The sequence below is a fragment of the Cottoperca gobio genome, chromosome 10 (assembly GCF_900634415.1).
Source record: "Cottoperca gobio chromosome 10, fCotGob3.1, whole genome shotgun sequence".
Classification (NCBI taxonomy): domain Eukaryota; kingdom Metazoa; phylum Chordata; class Actinopteri; order Perciformes; family Bovichtidae; genus Cottoperca; species Cottoperca gobio.
Window position 1 is genome coordinate 13,883,832 of NC_041364.1, and position 25,070 is coordinate 13,908,901.

Consider the following 25,070-nt stretch of genomic DNA (forward strand, 5'->3'; position numbering starts at 1 on the left):
TTCAGTAGTGAAGAGACTGTAAACAAGCAGAAGGGAGAAGAAGGTCAGAGGCGAACAGAAAGGGAAGAAGAAGGGACTCTTGTGTCCGTTCTGGATGCTGGAAACATCAAACCCAGGAAAGTGATTATTCCCTTCTGTTAGACTGAAGACATCTGCAGGTTAGTACTTAAATAAATAAATAAATAACGCATAATACATCACCTGTATTTTGAGGTGAAGTGACTGTATTGTGTGAAACACTTCCTCAAAGTACTGTGTACATTAATCTGTTTCCTAATTGAATGTACACATTAGAAAACAAACTAAATTGCAGTAGATTCAATTGTGATTCATGTTTACGGGCAAAGCTGCTCTGACCAGTCAGAAAAGAGAAGTTGATGAGCGGGATGAGTGATAGCACAACTTCAGATGTGGTTTTCTCATTTCTCTTGGGACAGATCAAAGGAAGTGTGTTTTGCAGCACGGGAATATCACCATTCAAACTGCTGGTTTGGATTTGATCCAGGATGCAGTCCTACCTCGCTTTGCTGCTAGGGGTCGTGGCCTCTGCTGCTTCAGGTAAGGCCCGACAAACACCACGAGCACACAGTCTCTTTTCTTCTGTTTGTTTCATACCTACTGTAGATTTAAACAAAGCAAGGCAAACACGACCACTCTAAAACAGACAAGACACACAGACTTTCTTGATCATTTTCATATGGATTTCAAAGATGTAAAGTCTGACAATATGTAGAATTACGTATTTAAAGAACTTTAAATGGTTTAGATTTGAAATTGAGTCCAATTTCAAGAACATATATTCTTAAAGGACATATTTCTCTGCACTGACCAATTATTTATTTATTAAATACAAACATGACTTCTTGCTTATTATGCTCTAATGATTTTATCATACATTTCATGGCATAAACTCGTGGTCGGTGCAGAGGAGCTGAAAAACACTGCATGCTTCTCCATTTGGGATCCAACACACACTTTCTTTCTCCTTTTTTCCCATTTTGGTTCGGCTCTGAACATGACATATGAATATCACCCGCCAAGCATCAAATTGCAATTTCATGTATTTAAATTTGAACACATAAAAGCATCTGTTGTTTAGTTTGATTATGACTGAAAGAATTTGTTTTGCTTTCTGGCACATTAATGTATGTGGCGCTATAGGGGTTGTTTTGAGTTTGGATCAATAGTTCACTTAGATGATTAAACAGGGACTTTGAGGTAAAGGCAACTGTTCACACAGACAATCAGGAGATTCAGAACTAAAATGCTGATTGGTTTCATTCCTAGTTCTCTACATTATCGTTCTGTGGTGAGAAGAAGAAAATGCTGAACATGGAATCTCAGTTCTGCTTCAAGCTTCAAAACGCACTGTCCCAACCTCTGAATGGACACTTTTATAACCTTTACCGAAAGTGTAGACTGAACACTAAATGAGAGAAAGCTTCAGGTTAACAGGAAAGATGTCAGTTTTTCCAGGATTTTCACAACCCCAAAGAAAGTTCTAGATGTGATAAATTGTCCTGCTGGGTTTCTACAAACGTCCAAATCCTTAACAAAGTCATCAAAGAGAACATTGTTCTTATTAAAGCTTCAACACTCCCTGAGGGTCACGTCCTTTATACTCCTTTATGCCTGAAAATTATTACTCCTCTGTCCATGCGACAGATTCTTGAACATGTGTCTTCTCTCATTTTTGCTGTTGAACGAGAGGGCTTAAGTAAAAATAAAACAGTAACAGGTGTGAAGCATTTTGTATTTACAGTGTTGCAATAGCGACATACAAAAAAAGCAGAAGTGAGAAGGACCGAGGGATGTTATAATGGTCCTAGTCTTCAATCTGTTTCCTGAATTCATGAGATTTGCTTCTAAAATAGATTTGATTCATGCAGCAGGCGAGACAGCTCAGTTGTTTTTAATGACCAGAACAGAAACAAAGTCTTGAACTATGAACAAGGAAACACAAAATAGAGCAAAACTCCAACAACAAAGTCTATCTTGATTTGTTTGACCTCACACTGTGCCACCTAAAAAAAGGCATTCATTCAATTATATTTGCGTTCCTTCTCAGCAGAATGGAGGCGTCCGCTGATCAAGTTCAACTCTAAGGTGGTGGTGAGTTCTGAGGTGGTGGTCAGACCTGGGACCCCTCTGGATCTGAGGTGTGAGGGTGACAGACCTGTAAACTGGCAAACAAGGCTTGCCAAACACAGACGCTTCGTGTCCAAGGGCAACGGGAACGTCCGCACCTTAATGGTTGAACGTCCCTCTGCAGAATTCACCGGAACATACAAGTGTGTTTACACTACTGGGTCACAGCAACTGACCTCCTCAGTACATGTGTACGTAAAAGGTGAGCGTGGATAAATGTGAGCAGAACAGTAGGACACTCTTCCTAATGTTGAGCTGCAAGTGCTTGGATGGATCATTATCCACAATGGTTATACTTTTACTGTGTAAATCTCACATTATTCCATTACTCTATGATCAAACTAATTGTCTCCACCCCTTTCTTTACCAGATCCAAACCGTGTGTTCTGGACCAGCAGCACGTCCCTGCGGGTGGTAAGAAAGGAGGGTGAGGACTACCTGCTGCCCTGCCTGCTGACCGACCCAGCAGCCACAGACCTGGGCCTCCGTATGGACAATAGCACCTCCGTGCCGCCAGGCATGAACTTTACAGTTGACCGGCACCGTGGTATTCTCATCCACAGGCTCCACCCCAGCTATAATGCTGACTATGTCTGCACGGCCAGGGTCAACGGAGTGGAGAAGACCTCCAAGGCCTTTTCCATCAACGTCATTCAGAGTGAGGCCACTGGGTTGTTAGGAAGGACCCCCCAAAGCTGTCATAGAGTCATTTAAAGTGACGCATGCATCAAGTTTGATACTCATTTATGATTCTCTCTCGCTCTAGAGCTTCGTTTCCCTCCATATGTCCTCTTGGAGATGGATGAATATGTGCGCATTGTTGGGGAGGAACTCAAGATTCGCTGCACAACACACAACCCTAACTTCAACTACAATGTCACCTGGAAACACACCACCAAGTCGGTCAGTATGAGGCCTTTTGGGAGTTTCTTGTTGTTGTAGTAATCCAATTTCATGATTCTAAATCGGATTTTATTTGGCCTTCTTGTCTTAAGAAACCAACGATCGAGGAGAGGGTTCGCTCCAGTGGAGAAAACCGCCTGGACATAAAGAGCATACTGACGATCTCTGCTGTGGACCTTGCAGACACAGGAAACATTTCCTGTACGGGCACTAATGAAGCAGGGGTGAACAGTTCAACGACATACCTGCTGGTCGTAGGTAAGCCACAGAAACAACCACTTCTGCTATGTCTCACATTGAAAAGCCTGGAATCATCAACCATTAAAAACAAATGGTTTTTGGTTCTTCTGAACAGACAAAGCCTATATCAGGCTGTTGCCCCAGCTGTCCCCTAAACTGGCCCACCAGGGTCTTTCACTGGAGGTGAACGAGGGAGAGGATCTGGAGCTCACCGTGGTCATCGAAGCGTACCCTCACATTACAGAGCACAGATGGCACACGCCAACATCTCCCAGCACGTCCACACAGGTGCACAAGCTCATCAGATACAACAACAGGTACGACACAGAGGCCGGGTGCTGCTGAAAAGGGAAAGGAAAGTTATTGTCTCCAATGTCTGCACAGTTTAAATTAAAACTAAAAGGGCACTCGAAGACTGCAGAAAGTGAAAAGTGAATGTTATCCGCTCTTTAGTTCTTCCTTGGCTCATGCTACACCCTTCCACCAAGTTTCATGAAAAGCGGGTTTTTAGTTTTTCCGTAATCCTGCTGACAAACAGAAGAAATAACAAAACCTAAAACAAAACCTAAAATCTTGCCGGAGACAGAAAATATAATAGGATGTACTACAGGAAGAGGAAGCTACTTTGTATTTAAAATGTGCTGTCGGTGGATTTTTGGCGAGTTTGACAGGGAACACCAAGGTCATTACATTTCCTCAGGTCATGCTATAGAAACAAACAGTGTTCCTTTTTTTTTAATTTGTTGACGTACTCTGCGATGACACATTGAAACCGTCTGAATTCAAACCACAGAATGAGCCACTTCAGATTCCTCTTTATCTCTTTTTCTAAAAAGAGCCTTTTTGTTTTTGTCTTTTTAGATACCATGCTACTCTGCAGCTTAAGAGAATGAATACACAGGAGCAAGGGCAATACACCTTCTATGCCAGGAGTGATTTGGTCAATGCATCCATCACATTCCAAGTCCAAATGTATCGTAAGTGACAAAAACACAAATGAAATGAGTTAACATGTTCACAGTGAATGATTAGCTTCTCTCAGAAAAAGGGAAAATACTTGTCTCTTTTAAATCTGATAATTGCTGTTGGCCTTTCATTACATTCATTTCTCCCCACTGGCAGAGAGGCCTGTTGCTGTGGTTAGATGGGAAAACATAACCACACTCACATGCACCTCATTTGGCTATCCTGCTCCCAGAATCATCTGGTACCAGTGTTTTGGGATACGGCCTACGTAAGTTTCACTGCACAGGGAACAGTAGTCAGAAGAAATGTCACCATATAACATAAGCCCTTTGTCTGACTGTATATGTTTTGCTATGATGCAGGTGCAATGGAAACAACACAGGGCTGCAGCTGGCGATTCCTCTGCAGGCTCCCACAGTGGAGGTCCAGAGGGAGGAGTACGGGGCCGTGGAGGTGGAGAGCGTCCTCACCGTGGGGCCCTCCAGCCGGAGGATGACGGTCGAGTGTGTGGCTTTCAACCTTGTCGGTATCAGCAGCGACACTTTTGCCATGGAGGTTTCTGGTGCGTAACGGATCGATTTATTATCCTTGGTTCTCTTTCAGGATGTGATCACAAGTGCTGTACTTCTCGAATTGCTATTGTACAGTCACATGGTGAACCAAATCTAATGTCTTGGGGAAATTGTCTTGTCATGGTCAGCAGATCCCTTTGTGCTGGTTTTAAAACTGAATTATTCTATTGTTTCATTTTGTGTTGCGCATTTCCTAAACTAAACATATGCAAAAAGTATCCAAAGATACGGCAATGATAATGCAAAGAGTATGCACAGAAGGAGGTTAGCTTGTATGACAGTTAAATAATGATTGATCTTTCTCTGATGTTGCAGACAAACTCTTCACTTCCACCTTGACTGGAGCAGCAGGCATTCTGGCCATCCTCCTTGTGCTACTAGTTTTTCTGTTATACAAATATAAGCAGGTAAAATTATCTACTTACATCCTTTACCACCAAAACATATAGCATTCTAAGTTGAAAAACATATTTTAGACATTCAAATATTTTCTCAGGACACTGGCTACTTAGCTGCAGTGTTTTCGTTGTTGTGGTTTACTACCATCTGCTCCTATTTTCATCTTCAGAAACCCAGGTATGAGATCCGTTGGCAGATCATTGAGGCAAGAGATGGAAACAACTACACCTTCATTGACCCCACTCAGCTGCCTTACAATGAGAAGTGGGAGTTCCCAAGAGACAAGCTGAAGCTAGGTCTGCGCCATGTTTTTCTTTATCGACTCAAATGCGCTCACATTTTGAAACCCTTTTAAAACAATTATTTAGTCCTCTAGAAATATACAAGAATTGGAAATATAAACATAATAGTATCTGAGAGAGAATCTGGATTTTGACAGTGGCTGACCGACCTGGTTTGGGTTTCACTCAAAATGCTTTCTCATTGTATTTTCTGTCCAACCAGGAAAGATCCTGGGTGCAGGAGCTTTTGGAAAGGTCGTCGAGGCCACAGCCTATGGTCTGGGAATGGAGGAGGATGCTTTGCGTGTAGCTGTGAAAATGTTAAAAGGTGAGCCGATGTTAGTAACAGAGAGGCTGTTATTTACCTGAGCGAGTCAGAGTGACAAATCTTAAAATGTTCCAGAGAAAACTTCCCACCTAAATCATTTGTTGTGCATTGTCAGATATGATGACAATCTGTATTGTGTTTCTGCAGCCAGTGCCCATTCAGATGAGAGGGAAGCTCTGATGTCTGAACTGAAGATCCTGAGCCACCTGGGACACCACAAGAACATTGTCAATCTACTGGGAGCATGCACCTATGGAGGTCAGACAGCACTATGTATTATGTTTGATGAAACTAGAATATAAAAAAATAACATGTTTGTCATCCAGTTGACGGAAAATCTAGTACATTTAAGTAATTTGCATGCAACCACATTAACATGATGTGTGTCCTCCTCATCAGGGCCAGTGCTTGTGATCACAGAGTACTGCAGCCTCGGTGACCTCCTGAACTTCCTTCGCCAGAAGGCAGAGACATTTGAGAACTTTGTATTGAGTGTTCCCGACAGTTTGGAGGACTCTAATGACTACAAGAACGTCTGCAGTCAGAAACAATTCATTAGAAGGTACATCCCCAGACATGTGCAGATCTGATGATGATTTGTGAAAAACATTAATTGGCTGATGTCCCACTCTGTCTTTCTTCTCGTTTCTTCTCCATCCAACAGTGACAGTGGGATCTCCAGTGCATCTTCAAGCAGTTACTTAGAGATGAGACCCAGCAGGGTGCCAAATGTGGAATCATCTCCAGGTAAAAAAAGCTTCCCCCCCCAAATCCCAGTTTAAATGAACACAAACGGGTCCATTGTGCTGCAGAATGCTAATAAGGATTAGCCTCTTTACTTCCTGACCCTGGGTGTTACAAATAATATTCCTGTCTGATTCTTGCCAAGACTCTGTATGTGAGGAGACTGGTGACTGGCCACTGGACATTGACGACCTGCTGAGGTTTTCCTTTCAAGTGGCTCAGGGCCTTGACTTTCTGGCTGCCAAAAACGTGAGTGATGTTATCACTAGTATTGATCTAAGTGAACACACAACTAAAATCAGAAACATTACTGTGATAGTTTACAGTAGCAGCAGCAGCTGTGGTGTTGTGGGTATTACCCACACAACAAACAAAATCCCCACTAGATTTCAGAAAAAAGCATCAACATTTGCGGGAAAAAGTATTGCTTTGATGAATGAAGGGTGTGAAATCATCCGTGAGGGGAATTCCTCGTTACATTCTTCATATTATATTTATATATTTTATCATAATTCTTCATGCTGCATTGAGATTCACTATTTAGGGATCTTTTTGTCTTTCAATGTGTACTACAACCCACTGTGTGTGTGTGTGTGTGTGTGTGTGTGTGTGTGTGTGTGTGTGTGTGTGTGTGTGTGTGTGTGTGCAGTGTATTCATAGGGACGTGGCTGCCAGGAATGTCCTCTTGACCAACCGCAGAGTGGCCAAGATTTGTGACTTTGGCCTGGCACGTGACATCATGAATGACTCCAACTACGTGGTGAAAGGCAATGTAAGCCCCCGAGTAGAGCTACTTCACATTAACCAAGTCATAGACTACATAAAATTAAAAAATGTGTCCTTTTTATTTTGTGTGTGAAGGCTCGTCTGCCAGTGAAGTGGATGGCTCCAGAAAGCATCTTTGACTGTGTCTACACCATACAGAGTGACGTCTGGTCCTATGGTATCCTCCTGTGGGAGATCTTCTCTTTAGGTCAGAACACATGCACATGTACCCTACAAGTACACACATTTATCTCATGATTTTCTTGCTAAACCTGCTGTATGTTATTGTCTATTAGGCAAGAGCCCCTACCCCAGCGTGGCTGTGGACTCCAGGTTCTACAAGATGGTGAAGCGTGGCTACCAGATGTGCCAGCCAAACTTTGCCCGGGCGGAGATGTAAGCTCGGCCCTTCAGAAACATAAAGACCGATTCATACAAAGATGGGTCACTGCTGCTTTTTCCATGCCCCACATTTTAGAAGACACTTTACTTTGTTCAGCCAATGTTAATACTGTCACCTGATTATCATTTGAGAGTTACAGGAGTATCAAGTGACTATCAGCTGTGGTTTAACCATTGAGTCAATGGTTTTTATCAGCTGGTAAAATGTTAGCGTGCAGCTTAGTAGACTCTGAGGAACAGTAGCAACTATTAACATTTAAGTTGATAAAAGCTTAAACAATAAGTGTTTATTAAAGATAGTACTTTCATCATTCCTGATTTTAATCTACTTGCTTTGGGTTATCTCACCACCAAAAACACAACAAGTCTAAACTTTACAAGCGGAATGAGAAACAAGCAGAGTGCCTTTCCCTTTATCTCAGAGGGCTCTAACATCTGTGTGTGCTTATTTGGCGTTGCTGTCACACCACCCGGCCTAACTGTGGAAACAGAGGGGACTGAATCTGAGTCAGGGCCTCATCATCTGTTGTTCTGCTGATGTGTCAGGCCTCAGTTCTGCCTGTTAGCCACATGATCTCAAAGCTAGGAAACCATGTAACTGCTATTTCACGGCAGCAAAATGAGACTGGATGGGCAGAGGTTCTTATGAACGAGTCTCTCTTATCAAACTGCGTCACCACCTCCATAAGCCTCTCCTTTTTTGTCTACTTTGCCTTTATACAGTTTCCTGATTTTACACCAGTTTTAGAAGTGCACAGTTTAGGATATAAACCCCCTTAAAATGTATAGCGTCAATGTTTTTTTGCCCAGGGAACCTCTCTGGAATAAATCAGCTTTTTAAGTACAGTTCTCTTTTGTTTCAGCTACATGATCATGAAGATGTGCTGGAATCTGGAGCCGACAGAGCGTCCAACGTTTAGCAAGATCAGTCAGATGATAGAAAGACTACTCGGGGACCAACCTGAGCAGGAGCAGGTGAATTAGTGTGAAGCAGAGTTCAGTGACTCAAGTGTGACATTGCCAAATCTATCCATGGAACAAAGCACGTGATGCCCCGGCCAAAATGTCCTCAGGAAGCCCTCTTTTTTTTTAACTTTTATTCTCCCTGAGAAAAAAACAGATTTAGCTGAGCTGTGAAACCAATTAAATTAATTGATTTGGTTTGCTAACATCTTATCTTGGTGCTGTTCCCAAGGAACATATGCATATTGTTAAATATGTATTGTTTGAATGCAAGACTTCGTCCCCTATCACGCCTTAATATTCAGATGAAACTGAGATGAATCTTTCTTGTATGAAGTCTCACCATCCTAATGCTGCCTCTCCACAGCTAATCTACCAGAATGTGCAGCAGCAAGTCACAGAGGGTGAAGTGTGTGACGAGCCCAAGTCGTGCGACGGCCCCTGTGACCAGTCTTGTGACCGCGAGGAAGAGGAGCAGCCTTTGATGAAGACCAACAACTACCAGTTTTGTTGAAAGCCCTGACCGCCAATCAATCAGTAAATCACTCATCAACAAGCATCAGGAAAGTGGGATCAGCTGTAGTTCGATGCCAGAGTACCGCAGCTTGTTCTTACCGCCGGACAGTCGCAGAGAGTCACAGCTATTTTTTGCCTGTTGTGCCTGCTCGCCAGACAGACAAGCAGCTGCAGCAAGCATGTGACTTGCTTCTTTGCAGACCATGACTAGAAATTCCCAGACATGAAAGGAGGAAACATGTCAAACAAACTATCCTTTCCAGAGGCATAGCACAAAATTCTGGACCCTGTACGCAGGAATTCTATACGGGCCCCTCCCCGCATCCACAGCTATTCATCTTTGTGGGCCTTCCTCACACGAAGTCCCTGTATTCACAGTACCCTACTTCCCCCAACTTATATGCCCCTGGTCTTTTTCTTTTGAGAGTGTTCTTAGTTCAATTTTGTCCGCTGTGTATTTTTTTCTTCTACTGCCCCATGATAGTGGATGCCTTGTTATTGTAGAGATTTCGGTCAGGTTTACTGCCTTTTCATCATGTATGGTCGCTCCGAGGAAAGAAATCTAGCAGTCACACTGGATCCACAACAACAACAACTACTGTGTTACTACTCATCTTTATGTGCTCTAGACAAGTTAGGTTTTATTCTCCGATCACCTTAATTAAACATCTAAACAGTGCAAGTGTTTTCCCCTCTTTTTAACGTTTTAAATCCACCGTGGAGAAGGCAAAGAAAGGCCATGTTGTTTTCCTCTCTGTGCTTTGGTCATAGCTGTATTTCTTGTAACACAGTTATAGCAGCTGTCACTTGGTGGCAACATGTGATTGTTCCCCTTCAATCTAATTAATTAAGCAGTGTTCAGTGTTCAGTGATTTAGGAGCAGGGGATGCAACTGAACTGAGCAGGGAAATCTGTGGATCCGAACAATGTTCCATGTTTTACGATGTGAACGTTTAGTTTTTGTTTGTTTTTTTTGCGGGGCACAACTTAATATTCTGGTTTCCTGTAGCGTTAGAATGTAAGCTTTACCAGTGTCTATATGTAGCTGTCAGCCTTCACTGCCAACTGTTTGAAGATTTTAGAATAACATATAAGCTATGCGAGAGATGCAGACTGCAGATTTGTGTGAATTCAGGCATTTCAAATGTGCTTGCATCTGAATGAAACACGAGTGAGATGTCTGATAATGTATATATCTCATTATGTAAATCAAGAATTATCTATACTTTAGCTGGAATGTCGTAGAGTACATAGTAGTACATCAATATTATATACAGTGTGTGTTTTTGTGTGCAAATGAGACGATCAGTGCAAAAGCTGCAAATTAAATTACTGAAAAACTTTGAATGAAGCTTAACTGTTGAAACTGAGAAAGTGAAGTTTTAAAATATGCTTATGATTCTGTGTATGATTATGATTATGATGTGGTGCCAGATATTTCTAAAACCACGGTTCTCTTTGTTGTACCTCACTGAGTTAGAGTGGGAATGTGCTGCCTTTGTGTTCTTCTCTCCTCACTTCCTATTTCTGGAACTTTTCCCACAGTATCTGTCAACATTGCACAACTCTGAAATCTTCGTAGGGAAGTATTCCTGCCAGAGACGATGAAAAGTCAAAACAAGCTTTTTCTCCTTTGTGTGGTTTCAGCTAAAATCGCATTTCTTTTTTTTGAAGTAGCTCGCCACTTTCTGACTCTGTGTGGGGGGCCAGACCCTCTGAGGTACATTCTGTTTGGTTATCCATCAAGAAACTGAGATATGACTGAGCTTCAGTAAAGCATAATAATCTCCACAGAGCTTTCTTTGCTTTGCTCTGTTGTTTCCTTCAGCTGCCAATTTCTTGATTCATTCTTCATTTCTTCAGATCACTTGTCAATTCCATGATCTTATTAAAAAACAAACATTGCTGGGCTTTATGTTAATGTTTCTTCTCAATAAGATTCTCATTATGTTTAAAAACATAAAGATGTGTTCAGGTATGTAAAGCATAATGAGATTAATAACACTGCTACACAAAAGGTGAAGATTGTAACTGTACGGTTTCTGTGCTTTGGATTTGTGTTGGTTAGTAAGTTCTTCCGTACTTTTAAGTAAAAACAAAGAAGTATTGGAAGCAAAATGTACTTAAGTATTTAAAAAGCCAGAGTATGCATTATGAAAATGGCCAGTTTTGTAATGTTGTAGCTGGTCTAGGTGGTGGGAAGCACACTACAGCGCTGTATCATATTTTAAGCTATAATTTTGCATGCATAACATTTTTCTGAAAAGAATACAGTCATGCATTGAATAAAAACACTGTATTGCTCTTTGAAACTTAATAGAGCCAAAGTCCCCTGAGCCCTTTATACAGAATCCCAGTGTATCCACATCCAGACAACTTTGCGTGAGGGGAAAAAAACTAAATTATAAACCGAGTGATGATAAACATGGGGTTATCACAGAAAGTCCCAGCTACAAACAAGAAGAGCAAACTAAATCTGTCCTTCTCTTCACACAATGTGTTGCTTATTTCACTCACGTTAATCGTGACGTTTGAAGCCTCTTTTGATGCCGTATCACTGGTACGAGAATGATTGTAGTTCTGCTGAAGATACGTGGATGTAAACCCTCCCCGTTATGTTTGTACTGTAGTCGTCTATATGAGGTTGTCTCTCTGCACTGCTGACGAGTGATGAAAACCTATTTGTAGTCAAAGCCACGTTAATAGAAGCTGCATTACTGTTAAATCACTGAAATATTGCACTACGCAATAGTAATGCTATATCAGACAATTATTTTGTGTTATCTATTAACTCAAAGCTAGGGTATGCAATTTACTTTTTATTATATTTGTAGCACTCAATAAATAAAATGCTTTGACAAAAAAAACAGAGAATGTGGTATCTGTGGCGGCTCCAGGCCTGTAATAAACCCGTCCAATCATTTCATTTGGACCGCAGGAAATGACTGCAGGGTCTACCTGCGCACACTCTGCCCGTGTATTCATTGCGTGTGACCGCAGTCTTCCACAAGGCAGCTCTGCGTTCTAACAATAGCCATGTTGGTTCTACGTTCATTACGATAACGTTGGGTGTTTTCTTACATGAGGTAGTTGGATACGGTTAGTGATGACGATGCGCTCCATGCCCCAACTTGAATCACACAATTTTGGCCATTTTACTACAGTGAAATTGGCCAGAGCTGCAAAATCATTCATTACTTTATATTTATTTGTTACATCAGCAGTTTCATATACAGGACTTAATTATTTCAACTCTATTTTCTTTATCTACACAATATACTTGGCTGCTGTGATCAAGAGGTGTCCCTATTGAACACGTCGAGTCTTGACAAATGAAGCCATTTTTAACCACTTGGACAACCGCAATGCTTCGTAAAAGTCTTGTTAGCTCGTCAGATTTGTAATTGTTAAGCAAAGCATTGGTGACAAAAAGTAATCTGTCTGAAGCACCTCATGCAGGCGGATCAACTAAATCTCTTCAGTTCTTTCTCAAAGGCCGGCTGCCGATTGGTTGACAGGAATTAAGGATGGATCTCCTTTGAGATGAAAATGTAATCCAAAATAAAGTGAAGGCCACAAAGTCCATCATTACATCATGATTCAGTACAATAGACAAATACACATTTATCATCACTTTTCAAAAGCAAACGTCCAAAAGGCAACAAGTGGCAGAGGAGAGGTAAGACTGTAAAACGTAAAATGTCTCTGGACGTAAAAGGGAAATAAATACAACATGCTATTTCATGGTTGAATATATACATTCAGGCTCAGCTGAGCGATTAAAATCCTGTTTACATTCTTTCAGTCACAGGAAACATCTCCTTCACACACACTTTCACTTCTTTTAAACTCTTGGCACACTATTGGTAAAAAACACAAACTATTGTTACATTCTTTTAGTCATTTGAATTAAGCATTTTGACATTCAGGCTCCATCATCTTGACTCTTATTAACGCTCACACTCACACTAGTTAGAAGTAACCCTAACCCTAACCTTGTATCCTGTAATTTAATGTTTTTAGTATATTTTACACTATTCTTCTTATTATCTACAATAAAGTCCATTTCTGCTAAATTCAACCCACTTTATAAATACTTAGCCAAAATCCTCTCATCAGTAAAATAATGATGTTGTACAGGCTAGTGTAAGAGTAAAGTACTCTCCAACATTGAATTGTGGTAGCACTTTGGTCTCTCCTCATGTCATGTTACTATCTGCACTCCCGTCTTTACCTGCAGTCCATCCCTCTGCCTGCATGTTGATTGTCCATCCTGAACATTTCTATTCAGTAAGCATAACTTCATACGTCTCTGTCCCTCCCTCTTGTGTCTGTCCCTCCACCCCACTTCCTTCATCTTCCTCTTTCTCTGTGTTGATCTGTGCCACTCCCAGTCGGTACAGAGCGTCTCTGATCACCACCTCCCCAGGTTGGCAGGCCTTCACCACTTGGTTGATCTGCTGGCTCACGATGTCTCTGCTGGTGAGGAAATCCACCAGACGATTGTAAAGGTAGTAATAAGCTGTGTTGTTGAAAACCACAGGTTGCCGCCGTGCACGGTTTATCGAGTAACAGTCCTCCGAGTTCTCTGCGGGGTCATTCTCAGCTTTGTCCATCTGCTCTTTCTGTTCGGCCCCCTCGTCTTCCTCTTTCTCCAGCTCTTCCATCAGGCTGACGTAGGGCTCCAGATCTCCGCAGAGGGCCATTGAGTGGTGCTCTGAAGAAGGAGCAGGAGGCTCCTGAGCTGCTGCGGGGGGATGAACCAGCCAGCAACAAGATGATTTAGTGATGGGGTGGACCTGCTGGTTATCTGCTACCAACGACAGGTCAGCGCTGTACGGCTGCTCTTGAAGCTCCGCACAGGACACAAACTAAAGAAGAAAAGGGAGAGGTCGTCTGAGACAGCCATACACTTTGAGCCTTTATCAAAGAAATATAAAGAAATATACAGTATGTATACAGTGTGTAGGAGACATCCAGTTTGAATGATATAAATACATGTACTGTGATTTAGTATACTGTGTACAAGAGACTAAAGCAAAGCATTAGAATTCAGAAACCTCTTTTTACTCAAGCTGAACTGACAGGTGTAACTCTGCTTTACATAACGTTTGTAAATACAGAGACACCTATAATCATTTGAGAAATATGTTACATTTGGAAGTCACTCTTCACTCTTAGACAGTATGTGAATATACCTGTCATTTCTACCGCTTTGAACCAGCACACGTGTGAGTTCCTTAATAGATTAAAGGGTTTTATTTCAAATCACTCACCTCTGGCTTTTCGAAAGGGTCAGAGAAGCAGCCTTGGTTCCTGCCCCACATCTGGGTTGCCTGTTCTGGGTACTGCATGTCAGCACAGAGCGCCACCTGACGGGCACAGTCACTAACGTAGACTGGGGGCCAGTAACGGGAGGACAGGAGCAAGTCTACGTGGTCTCGAGCCGTCTCTGCTCTCACCAAATACTTAGAGCCACACACCACCTGGAGACGGGTGTAGGAGAGAAAGGGATGAGTAACACCGAGAACCCTTTCCAAATAACGCTAACCCTAACAAATACATTTCTAAGGAACGACAGGGCTGCTGTTTTTACCTTGTGGGGGCAGACCTTGGACAGCTTGCCAGCAGTGAGGTGCGGAGGGGGCTGCGGGGCCGTGGAGAGGCCACCATGAACGAGTGTGTACAATGAGATCAGGGAGGCCAGCAGCTCATCCTAACACAGAGGATGAAAGAAAGGAGGCTTGTATTTAGGAAAACTCCCACACAAATGTAAGTACACCGAGATAAGAAGAACACAAACACAACGTAATACAGGACTGTCTCAGAAAATTAGAATATTGTGATAAAGTTCTTTATTTTCTGTAATGCAATTAAAAAAACAAAAATGTCATGCATTCTGGATTCATTACAAATCAACTGAAATATTGCAAGCCTTTTATTATTTTAATATTGCTGATTATGGCTTACAGCTTAAGAAAACTCAAAAATCCTATCTCAAAAAATTAGAATAGTTCCTCAGACCAAGTAAAAAAAAAGATTTATAACAGCAAAACAAAATCAAACATTTGAAAATGTCCATTAATGCACTCAGTACTTGGTTGGGAATCCTTTTGCACGGATTACTGCATCAATGCGGCGTGGCATGGAGGCAATCAGCCTGTGGCATTGCTGAGGTGTTATGGATGCCCAGGATGCTTCAATAGCGGCCTTTAGCTCATTAGCATTGTTGGGTCTGGTGTCTTTCAGCTTCTTCTTCACAATACCCCACATATTCTCTATGGGGTTCAGGTCAGGGGAATTGGCAGGCCAATCGAGGACAGTAATGCCATGGTCAGTACACCAGTTACTGGTGGTTTTGGCACTGTGGGCAGGTGCCAGATCATGCTGGAAAATGAATTCCTCATCTCCATAGAGCTTTTCAGCAGACGGAAGCATGTAGTGCTCTAAAATCTCTTGGTACACAGCTGCATTTACTCTGGGCTTGATGAAACACAGTGGACCAACACCAGCAGCTGACATGGCTCCCCAAACCATCGCTGACTGTGGGAACTTCACACTGGATTTCAAGCAACTTGGATTTTGCTCCTCTCCAGCCTTTCTCCAGACTCTGGCTGCCTTGACTTCCAAATGAAATACAAAATTTGCTTTCGTCTGAAAAGAGGACTTTGGACCACTCTGCAACTGTCCAGTGCTTCTTTCCATAGCCCAAGTCAGACGCTTCTTCCGTTGTCTTGAGTTCAGAAGTGGCTTGACCATGGGAATACGGCTATTGTAGCCCATTTCCCGGACACGTCTGTGAACAGTGGCTTTTGATACCTGGACTCCAGCTTCAGTCCACTGTCTTTGAAGCTCCCCCAAATTCTGGAAGCGACTCTTCTTCACAATGCTGTTAAGGCTGCGGTCATCTCTCTTGGTTGTGCAGCGTTTCCTGCCCCATTTCCCCCTTCCAACAGACTTTTTGTGGATGTGCTTTGAAACTGCACTCTGTGCACAGCTTGCTCTTTGAGACATTTCTTTTTGTGTCTTACCCTCCTGATGGAGGGTGTCAATGATGGTCCTCTGGACAGCAGTCAGATCAGCAGTCTTCCCCATACTTGTGATTTAGTTTACTGAACCAAGTTGAGTGTTTTTCAAGGCTCAGGAAACCCTTGCAGGTGTTTCGAGTTAATTAGACGATTCAAGTGATTCGTTGAACACCCTACTAGTATACTTTTTCATGATATTCTAATATTTAGATAGAGATAGGATATTTGAGTTTTCTTAAGCTGTATGCCATAATCAGCAATATTAAAATAATAAAAGGCTTGCAATATTTCAGTTGATTTGTAATGAATCCAGAATGCATGACATTTTTGTTTTTTTAATTGCATTACAGAAAATAAAGAACTTTATCACAATATTCTAATTTTCTGAGACAGTCCTGTAAGTAAAGAAAATATCTTTCAACTAAATTTAACCTCCCATCAGTACCCTGGAAGTACCCTGGAGCAAAGCACCAATTTCTTAGCAGCACCACAGGGTGCAGGGTGCAGCGGAGGAAGGGTGACTTTCCTGTGCTTCAGGCCGAGAACTGATCACATGATTAGTGTGTCTACTTGAATTCTAGCTGGTATTTTGGTCAACATGTTTACTTCCAGTCATTAACATACAACAGTAAAAACGTGTGAGTGTAACAACCACACACACACACACACACACACACCTTAGTGGAGCCTGGCGTGATGTTCACCCCGCAGCTGTCCAGTATTGTTCTCAGCTCGTCCTCACTGTGATCTTCGATCTTGTCGAGTCTCAGCTGCCCGTCATGGATGAGACGCACCAAAACTGATGGATCTCCTAAAACTAGTGATGAAAAACATTCTCTTAAAAACATGTTGTTATGTCCACATAAGCCACTGTGATCAAAATCTAAAAATGGTTACTAATAGAAATCATCAAACACTGTAAATGTGTACAGCATGGGATAATAACTTAGCATGTAACACTTAACATAGAATAACATAATCATCTTTTTCCATCTCATTCACTATGAAGCCACATCTATGTAAAAGATAACATATTATGATAGAAACAAAACACTTGTCTCCCTTTTTTCAGAGTCCAAACAAACGTACACATTTCCCAGTCACAGGATTAAAGGATATTAAAAGATGTACTTCAGTGGGGGTTAAAGATAATCAGGTACCTGAGGGCTGCTGCGTGTGTGACAGGACCTTGTCCTTCTCCGTGTTGATGACAGTGGGACTCCTCATGAGTGGGGGAATGAAGGGAGCGATGATGGAAGCATCCACCCGTGTGATCGGGATTTCAGTGGGGAAAGTCGCCTGCTCGATCGCCTCACTTTCCATGGTGAGCCAGAAGTCATCCACGTGCACCTCATCTGACACTGACACCTCGGGCCAAGTAAACTGTGCACAGAATGAAACGTGTGTGGAGAGGTCACTGGAGTGTGGAGCAACACGCACCGAACATCTTCACAGGCTTATTTTCTTTAGGTGTTACATGTGGAAGACATCTTATACGATACTCTCCCCTGCTAACCCTGCTCTCAGTATGTAGTCATGAATCTATGTCGGGCTTTCATCTCTCACCTCCACATTTTTTAGCTCCAGCACGTTGCTTGTGTATCGCTGGGCAATCTCCAATTTGGGAACAACACCACAAATGCCGCAGATCATGTCGTTGTAATCACGCACCGTCAGACACTCAAAGGCCCAGTAGCCACTGAGGAAAAGCTCTTGAACTTGAGACAGCTCCTCTGGACTCAGAGCATGCACTGATGCAAAAGAGGAAGACACAATGACATTACAGTAAAAGACGGAAGATACCAGATCGCAAATGTGAAATTATACTAACAGGTATGTAGAGTTGTTTACCAGGGTGATTGGGGTTGTGGTCCAGTATGTTCCTGGCTGCCTGAGGGGGGGGCTGGCCCAGTTTAATAAAAGTCCTGATCTTCAGAAACAGGTCGATACTGACGAGCAGTCTGTTCCCGATGTTGAACAAACCTGTCAACAAAAACAATCAACATTTTCATTCACATAGAAACCACATACCACAGTCAAGAACAAATCATCCTCAGGACAAGCTGTTTATTTATGCAGTTAATACACGATGACTGAGCATTGCCGTTACCAAGAGTACATTACAATAAAAAGATTGTGTGGTCTCGCCGTGGTCTTAAACCCACACATTAAAGAAAACAGTATGAATAACTGCAGCCAATATCTTCCAAGTGCTTCTTACACTAAGCAAAACAAAGTTTCTGTAATGATTGCATACATTTTGATATCAACATGTGCCATAATGCTGGGTCTGAAATATTTACTTGTAATGTTACACAGCTAAATATTAGAATAATTCAGGCATCTTAAATCTAAAAATTAAATTAATTCATCAACAATCTCACAAAAACATGTAAACGTGAGTCATAGAGTGGACTCAAATGAATACTGCAGGTAAAAGGGGACGCGTACTATTTACTTTAATCTTAGACGTTCTACGGTATGCACACAAAACTCTAGTTGTGGTTCCGTCTTTTGGCTGATCGGCAAAATACTGATTGTAGTTGATTAAAAGTCTAATCAGCAATATTTTTGTAAATTGTGTCCCACATACGATCCCTCACACCTTGAAGCAATCAGGGTACTTTTGAAAATGATGAAACAGAAGAGACGCCCATAATTCCCTGACGTACAGCCATCATTAGATCTGTGGGGTTTGATGAAGAAGTAGTTCGACAATGTACAAGTTGTTGTGAGTGGAGGTTTACCTGGATGCAGGTCAGTGAAGCTGTGCAGAGCCAGACACTGAACGTTCAGACACACCTTGAGCTGAAGAGTGGCTGTCTGGATCAGAGTCTCAGTAAGAAGCCAGCAGTCCTCTTGTCCGGCAACAGTACTGGGATGTACAAGCACACGTGAGAGGATACGTTAGGGAGCAAGACATCAACGCAACATGCCGATACTGTCGCAATAAAAAACAGAAGCAGGACAGTAAGAATGCATCTTCTCACCTCTGACCTCCTTTGAAGAGAGGGTAGTTACACAGGCCACAGTGAGTAGCTGCTGATTCATAGAACTGAGGCCACCCAGACTCTACCAGCGTCTCCGTATCTACACTGCCCTCGTGCTCCTGGCCACTTGGTTGAACCAAGACGATCTGAAGACTGTTGAGCTCCTGGATGAGGGTCAACGTTTCCTGAATGTCAGTCTCGCTCTCAGGAATCTGCAGGGAACGGTGCAGTAGCTGCAGGGTATTCTGCCGCTGGATGTCCTTCTGAGCAGAACTCAGGGCTTGGTACGGATCGAGCAGAGTCCCAGACTGAGAAAGGCAAAAGGAAAGTCAAGATTAGCAGTTCTACTAAACTACTAAAACTAATAACATCCTAATAGAATTGAACAAAAACATCTACAAAATGCTTAATAAGATAAGACAAACAAGATTACACAAAGTTACAGTGTTAAGGATGTAAAAGATAACACCAGCTATGCTCGCTTGAAAGCCTCAGAGAGAAAACTGCAAAGATGAATGACTTGACATCAAAGGCCTGTTGGCTTCAGTCTGAAATTGAGATTTATGGGTTTAAAGAAGCAACTGCTCGGAGATCCAAGGTCGTGCCGAGACTCACGGGGGTCAAAGGGTACAAGATGCAGATGGAAACTAATTGAGAGGAATCTGGAGGAGGTAAGCTTCTACCTTTGCTCCCATGGCGTTCTTCTGGGTCAGTTCACAGCCACATTTAGGGCACACTGCAGGTTTGTGTCTGTTCTTATACATGTAGTCACAAGACGGGTTCTTACAGCGACCTCTTCCTCGTGATGTAGACAGTCCCAAATCCTGAAATCATTTTTTAAAAAAGAGCAAGAATGACCTACAAATAAAGATAAAATGTATATCCAGAAAAACATTCACATTACAAAAGAACATTTAATGTAATTTAATTTAAAGAAATGCAAAACTTGCACAGAAAATAGTGGAATACTGACAAAGCTGGAGACGGTGTGTTTGAAAGGCACGAATGACAGGATATTCATTTTTCCATCAGCCACTGAACACACAGGCTGGCTTCCATCTGCTGGGACGGAAGACCGCTGCGAAAAGACGTGAAGAAAGTGGCGTTATTGGACCAAATCTGCATCTTTACCCTTTGTATGGTTTATTGTGTGTGTGTGTGTGTGTGTGTGTGTGTGTGTGTGTGTGTGTGTGTGTGTGTGTGTTAACCTGCTTGGCTGCTGTTGTCGGGACGGTCTGGCCGAGCTGTTTTAAAGTGCTGGGTTTAAGACCTGAGAAACTCTCTCGAGGCACTGTGGATAGACAACGACCACATCAGCTGAAAGCAGAGACCTCAGAAAGTGTCACTTCTATATACATATCATTTCCTCTCTGCGTAATAAAGGTATATGGAAACAATAAGCACTGACTGAACATACAAACCAAGAAGTAAAACATCACATTTAATGAAGAATATGCTGATACAAGTAAAATCAAACGATGCACAGTACCAGCGGATGATTTATTGCCGTTTGCATTCTGAAACTTTCCTTTGTCAGGCGGGACAGTTAAGATCTGGAACAAAGCACGGACTAGAAACACAAACACAAGCCAGTATGTAAATCCAGATGGTGACGCCTTAATTTAACACTGATAATAGAATATAGCCTGTGTGCTGCTTGTTTTACCTCACCTGTGTTATAGTAGGCAGGCAGGATGGGTCTCACTGGCCTCTTTTGAACAGTGGCATTGCTTCTGTCTTGACCTTGGACTGTCGTGCCCTGAAGACTGTCTTTCATCGGTCTACTCAACGACAGATGGAAAGTACATCAAGTGAGAAACACACTTACAAAGATGTGCATTGAACAGCTGCAATAACAACATTATAATCCTTTTTATATGTTTAAATTCCACACTCTTATACAGTTCAGCATTACAAATAAATAACTGTTTATCACACAGGGGGGTGACGACATGAGGGTAACCGTGATATAAATAAATAAATATTAATCCAGCGCCTCTTTAATCATTTCGATTTCTTTTCATTCTCACTTTGTCTCCCTCCACCCACAAATGGGTGCAATTAATTTAATTAATTAATTGAAAAAGAAACAAGTTATAGATGAATCTGATATCGTAACAGCACTATTCACACATATAGCAAGCCCACGTTCTGTGCATTAAAGCACCTCTCTGCACAGTTTTCACACAACTGTCACAGCACACATTGTCAACCTGCTATTGGGACTCATCATGTCGCGAGCAGAACATACTTCAAAGAACTGAAAACCTAAGGGTGCTCACTTTGTTTGTTTCTGCTCCTTGGTGCTGCTGCCTTCTGGTGGTTTTACAGCAGGAACTGCACGCTGCTTTCTGGGGCACCGTTTCACTTGACTTTCTTTTTTGCTCCCAGTGGCGTTTGTTTTACTGACATCAGCATTCCCCTCCTGAGCAGGGGGAGGGGTGGGCTGGCAGCTTTCATTAGCCTTGGTTTTAGTCTTCTGTGGCAATTGCTTTGATGTAGCTTCTTTCGCTTGTGTCTTCTTTTCCTGATATATAAACGCAGCCAAAGTTAACTGACTTGAACCGCAGGTCAAAACTAGAGCATGAATCTTTGTACAACTCCGGGATGTTCATGTAAGATTGAACATACTGAGCTTTGTGCAGATATTGCTTGACACTTACAGGAGATATCCATTTTCCACCCAAGTGGCTCCCACATTCAGGGCACGTTGGTGGCTTGTGGCGGGTGACATACACAAATGAACATCCAGCATTTAGACACCTTCCTCTACCTCTCCGGGTGTATGTTTTCACAGACTGCAAAAAATGAGGAAAACAAAGAAGTTCATGTCTCTCAGCTGCTGTTACCGAACCCAATCATCTTAAATCTAAATAAGGATATTCTGCGAGTAGACTCTACGCTTGCCAATTTCAGCATTGACATTTATAAGGTTGATGAATAATGTGGGTACTTACCATTTTATAGCAAGGAGTAGCACTTTGATCAATGCTGGCTCCTACAGACACCATCATCACTGGGCCCACAGAGCGGACACCTGGCAAAGGCTCTAGCAGGTTCTAAAGTGATGGACAAATCACTTAGCTGCATTAGTTAAAACACTTTTTGGTGATTCAATTGGTCAAGCCCTAATAATTCTCATTAAGCTCATTCTGCTAATTGGTAGAAGGACATTTAAGTCTCACCTGGGTGGGTAAGATGGCAACCACTGGTGGAGTTTCCCCCTGTATCTGCTGCATCATCGTCCCACCGTAACCACTAACAGCAACTCTCGTCTCAATTCCTTTCAGCGTGACCCCATTTGCTGCAAGGCCAGCAGAGCCCTGTGAGACATGTTCGTCTGTGGAGGCCAGGGCTTTGGGTCCGACAGAGGAGGAAGAGGAGAGCAGGATTCCTCGAGGGTCCGTGGGATGAGATGCCACTTCTGTTTCCTCTGCAACGTCGTCGACAACCATGGGCTGCTCAGAAACCTCCACCTCGTCGGCCAACCCAAGATGTGTGAACTGGGGCTCTTGGGTGAGAGAGGCAGAAGGCAGGCCTCCCTCCACTGGACAGTCCAGGGACCCCACGCTCACCTCTGCCTGAGAGCCTCCCGGATGCTGATTGGAGGAGCAGCCTTTAGAGAATTGAAAGTAACTGGCTCTGGGGAGGATTTTGCGGAAGCCTGGTGGGTCTTTGGAGGGGCTGAGAGACGACTGGGAGAAAAGTACAATCTTCTAGAGTATATTTCTCATGGCTATCCACAGAATCACCTTGACATTATACTAGACACCAGTGAATTGGCAGTTTTTTCTCTTCTGTTGTACTTGATGTTAATGGGTCACTTCGTTCTGACTTTATCTTTAGTTACACAAGCCAAATGTATTCATTACAAATTAAATCAATCCAATTGACTACATTAGTGCTCTGCAGTGCCTGGTCATAAAGAAGGACTCAACAGCCTATACCTAATCAAGCACACCATTGTAGACAAACCTTTTAAAGGATTGGCTTGGGGTGTCTGCTTGGCACTAACAGAATATACATTACTATCCCTGCAGGTATTAGAACTTCTTAAACAGGAAACTTCATGTAACTTCTGACTTGTTTATGTTCAGTTTATTATCAACTTTTCTGCAACTCTAGTTGTTTCCGCTGAGTTTTACTTGGCATCAAGCATGATGCTCCTGGAAATCAGTGAACGTCATTTAAAAGCAGTATGAATATTCTGACCATGGGAAGAAGATATTTAAATAAGCATTTTACACACCTTGAAATTTAACAGGCGAGTTTATTCTGATGTTATTTACATGAGGAAGTTTTATTGGTGAAATAAAAGGCTGCATGGATGCTCAGCCGCACTGGTTTGTTTACATAAAACAGTTGAAGGATAGAGCTTACTGTGTCTATGCCCTCCTTCTCGGACTTGGCCTTCTCCAGATAGTAGCCTTTCTCAGCAACACTGAGCCTTTTCCAGCTCTCACTGATTCTCTTGTTGATCTCTGACTGTGGTAGATTAGGGATTTCCTGTTGCATAATCTGATGAACATCAAAGTAGTATAGCAGGAAGGCAGACCTAAAACAGACAAACAGATTCAAGGTGTACGACCAGTACATGACAATGGGGGAGACATTTTTTTATTTTTAGAGGATTGGTCCCTGTTTAAGACAGTGCCATAATTTTAGTGTCATGATATTGTAACAGCAAAGTGTGTCATTTGGGCTAGTATTTACATTACCTAGGCTTCTTAGATTTCTCAACACTGTCTTCTTGAGCTTTGCTCTTCCTCTTTTTCGGGGTAGTCACCTCCATTTGGCTGTAGTAGCTCTCCACCTCCTCAGTCACTTTCACAACCTCAAACACCTCCACTTTCTCCATGATCTCCAAAGATCCAGGGCCCACTAGAACATTGAGAGTAGTTGGTTGTTCATGTTTGAACCTCAATGAAGATAGTTTATTACATAAATGTTGTATTAGATTCAATTAGTTTTAGCTAAAGTAAGTTTCATTAAATAGATATTGCTTTGCATAATACTATGCTTTTAACACCATCATTTGTAGACGATACAATGTTTCCACTGACACGTGATTGTGCATAGTCACTCCTGTGCACATAATTCCTGAATTGTATTAAAGCTCAGTATCTCAGCTGATGAGACTGAGAGGCAAATAGAGATACTTTGTCTAATACAAGCCACAGACATTAGGAGAGCGTCACTACGGGCTGGTACTTCATGCAGAGAGAATATAGCACAACAGTGTATGAGTCAAAATAAAATATCATGGAACCTTATATGCATAGGGCACTGAGGGAGACTAATAAAGCACTAACATGTTAAAATCACTGGTCCTTCCCTGCTTTAAAAGTAGGTTTAATGGCGTGTGCTTATACTGCCTGCACAGTCAGTGAGTTATCCAATGAAATGCCTTCTTATTGAAGCCTTACCTACGATGGCCCGAGGCTCTACAAACTGCTCTGAACAACCTTTAGAAGTCACCGACAAAGTCAGACATTGTGCTGACGATAAGTAATGCTGACATTCGCCTATGCTTCATATTAAACGAAGGATTTGCGATACATAAATGTCTGTAAAGTAGCTTCGCTTCTCGACGACTTGTAAAAAAACATGGCGGTTGTTGCTATGGTCTTCAACCAATCAAAAGACGGAATGAACAAGCGCAGTCCAATCACGGACGACGTTTGTAGCACGTGAAAATAACGTGTGCGTTCCATAGGCGTTATTTCCTCCCCACCTGATCTACTGCACGTCCCGCTCTACTGTGCTGTGATTGGCTCGTTACTTCGATGCGTCCTTTGTGATTGGATGATAGCTTCACCGGTTTT

At 42.3% G+C, this 25,070-nt stretch overlaps 2 protein-coding genes across 3 annotated transcripts; one reads left to right on the forward strand and one right to left on the reverse strand.

Moving 5' to 3' along the window:
* The first annotated feature begins 17 nt into the window (after positions 1 to 17).
* Positions 18 to 11,137, forward strand: csf1ra (colony stimulating factor 1 receptor, a). Of its 2 annotated transcripts, none has more exons than XM_029441117.1 (22): positions 18 to 158; positions 438 to 558; positions 2,069 to 2,350; positions 2,519 to 2,806; positions 2,915 to 3,051; positions 3,144 to 3,309; positions 3,407 to 3,608; positions 4,153 to 4,268; positions 4,414 to 4,525; positions 4,620 to 4,819; positions 5,145 to 5,236; positions 5,398 to 5,524; positions 5,733 to 5,837; positions 5,985 to 6,095; positions 6,237 to 6,399; positions 6,502 to 6,584; positions 6,727 to 6,830; positions 7,231 to 7,353; positions 7,443 to 7,554; positions 7,643 to 7,742; positions 8,612 to 8,723; positions 9,079 to 11,137. In XM_029441117.1, the coding sequence occupies exons 2-22, from the start codon at positions 507 to 509 to the stop codon at positions 9,223 to 9,225; spliced, it is 2,934 nt and encodes a 977-aa protein (XP_029296977.1). In that variant the 5' UTR covers positions 18 to 158; positions 438 to 506; the 3' UTR covers positions 9,226 to 11,137. The 2 variants fall into 2 exon arrangements, with proteins under 2 accessions (XP_029296977.1, XP_029296979.1); XM_029441119.1 differs by having other exon boundaries at positions 2,072 to 2,350.
* A 1,277-nt stretch (positions 11,138 to 12,414) lies between these two features.
* hmgxb3 (HMG box domain containing 3) lies at positions 12,415 to 24,834 on the reverse strand. The gene is made up of 21 exons (XM_029441116.1): positions 24,672 to 24,834; positions 23,964 to 24,126; positions 23,626 to 23,800; positions 22,431 to 22,940; positions 22,203 to 22,304; positions 21,909 to 22,043; positions 21,528 to 21,772; positions 20,917 to 21,026; positions 20,735 to 20,815; positions 20,454 to 20,536; positions 20,219 to 20,323; positions 19,929 to 20,069; positions 19,246 to 19,553; positions 19,003 to 19,130; positions 18,107 to 18,238; positions 17,822 to 18,006; positions 17,416 to 17,638; positions 16,933 to 17,072; positions 14,824 to 14,943; positions 14,504 to 14,713; positions 12,415 to 14,098 (listed from the first exon to the last, which is right to left on the reverse strand). The coding sequence occupies exons 2-21, from the start codon at positions 24,101 to 24,103 to the stop codon at positions 13,511 to 13,513; spliced, it is 3,861 nt and encodes a 1,286-aa protein (XP_029296976.1). The 5' UTR covers positions 24,104 to 24,126; positions 24,672 to 24,834; the 3' UTR covers positions 12,415 to 13,510.
* Between the last annotated feature and the right edge of the window lie 236 nt (positions 24,835 to 25,070).

Coding starts and splice junctions, on each gene's coding strand:
- csf1ra (XM_029441117.1), top strand. CDS start 507: ATGCAGTCCTACCTCGCTTTGCTGCTAGGGGTCGTGGCCTCTGCTGCT. Junction 4,820..5,144: donor TTTTGCCATGGAGGTTTCTG/GTGCGTAACGGA, acceptor CTGATGTTGCAG/ACAAACTCTTCACTTCCACC. Junction 8,724..9,078: donor ACCAACCTGAGCAGGAGCAG/GTGAATTAGTGT, acceptor GCCTCTCCACAG/CTAATCTACCAGAATGTGCA.
- hmgxb3 (XM_029441116.1), bottom strand. CDS start 24,103: ATGGAGAAAGTGGAGGTGTTTGAGGTTGTGAAAGTGACTGAGGAGGTG. Junction 22,044..22,202: donor CTACTCCTTGCTATAAAATG/GTAAGTACCCAC, acceptor CATTTTTTGCAG/TCTGTGAAAACATACACCCG. Junction 21,773..21,908: donor GTGGAAAATGGATATCTCCT/GTAAGTGTCAAG, acceptor TTTATATATCAG/GAAAAGAAGACACAAGCGAA.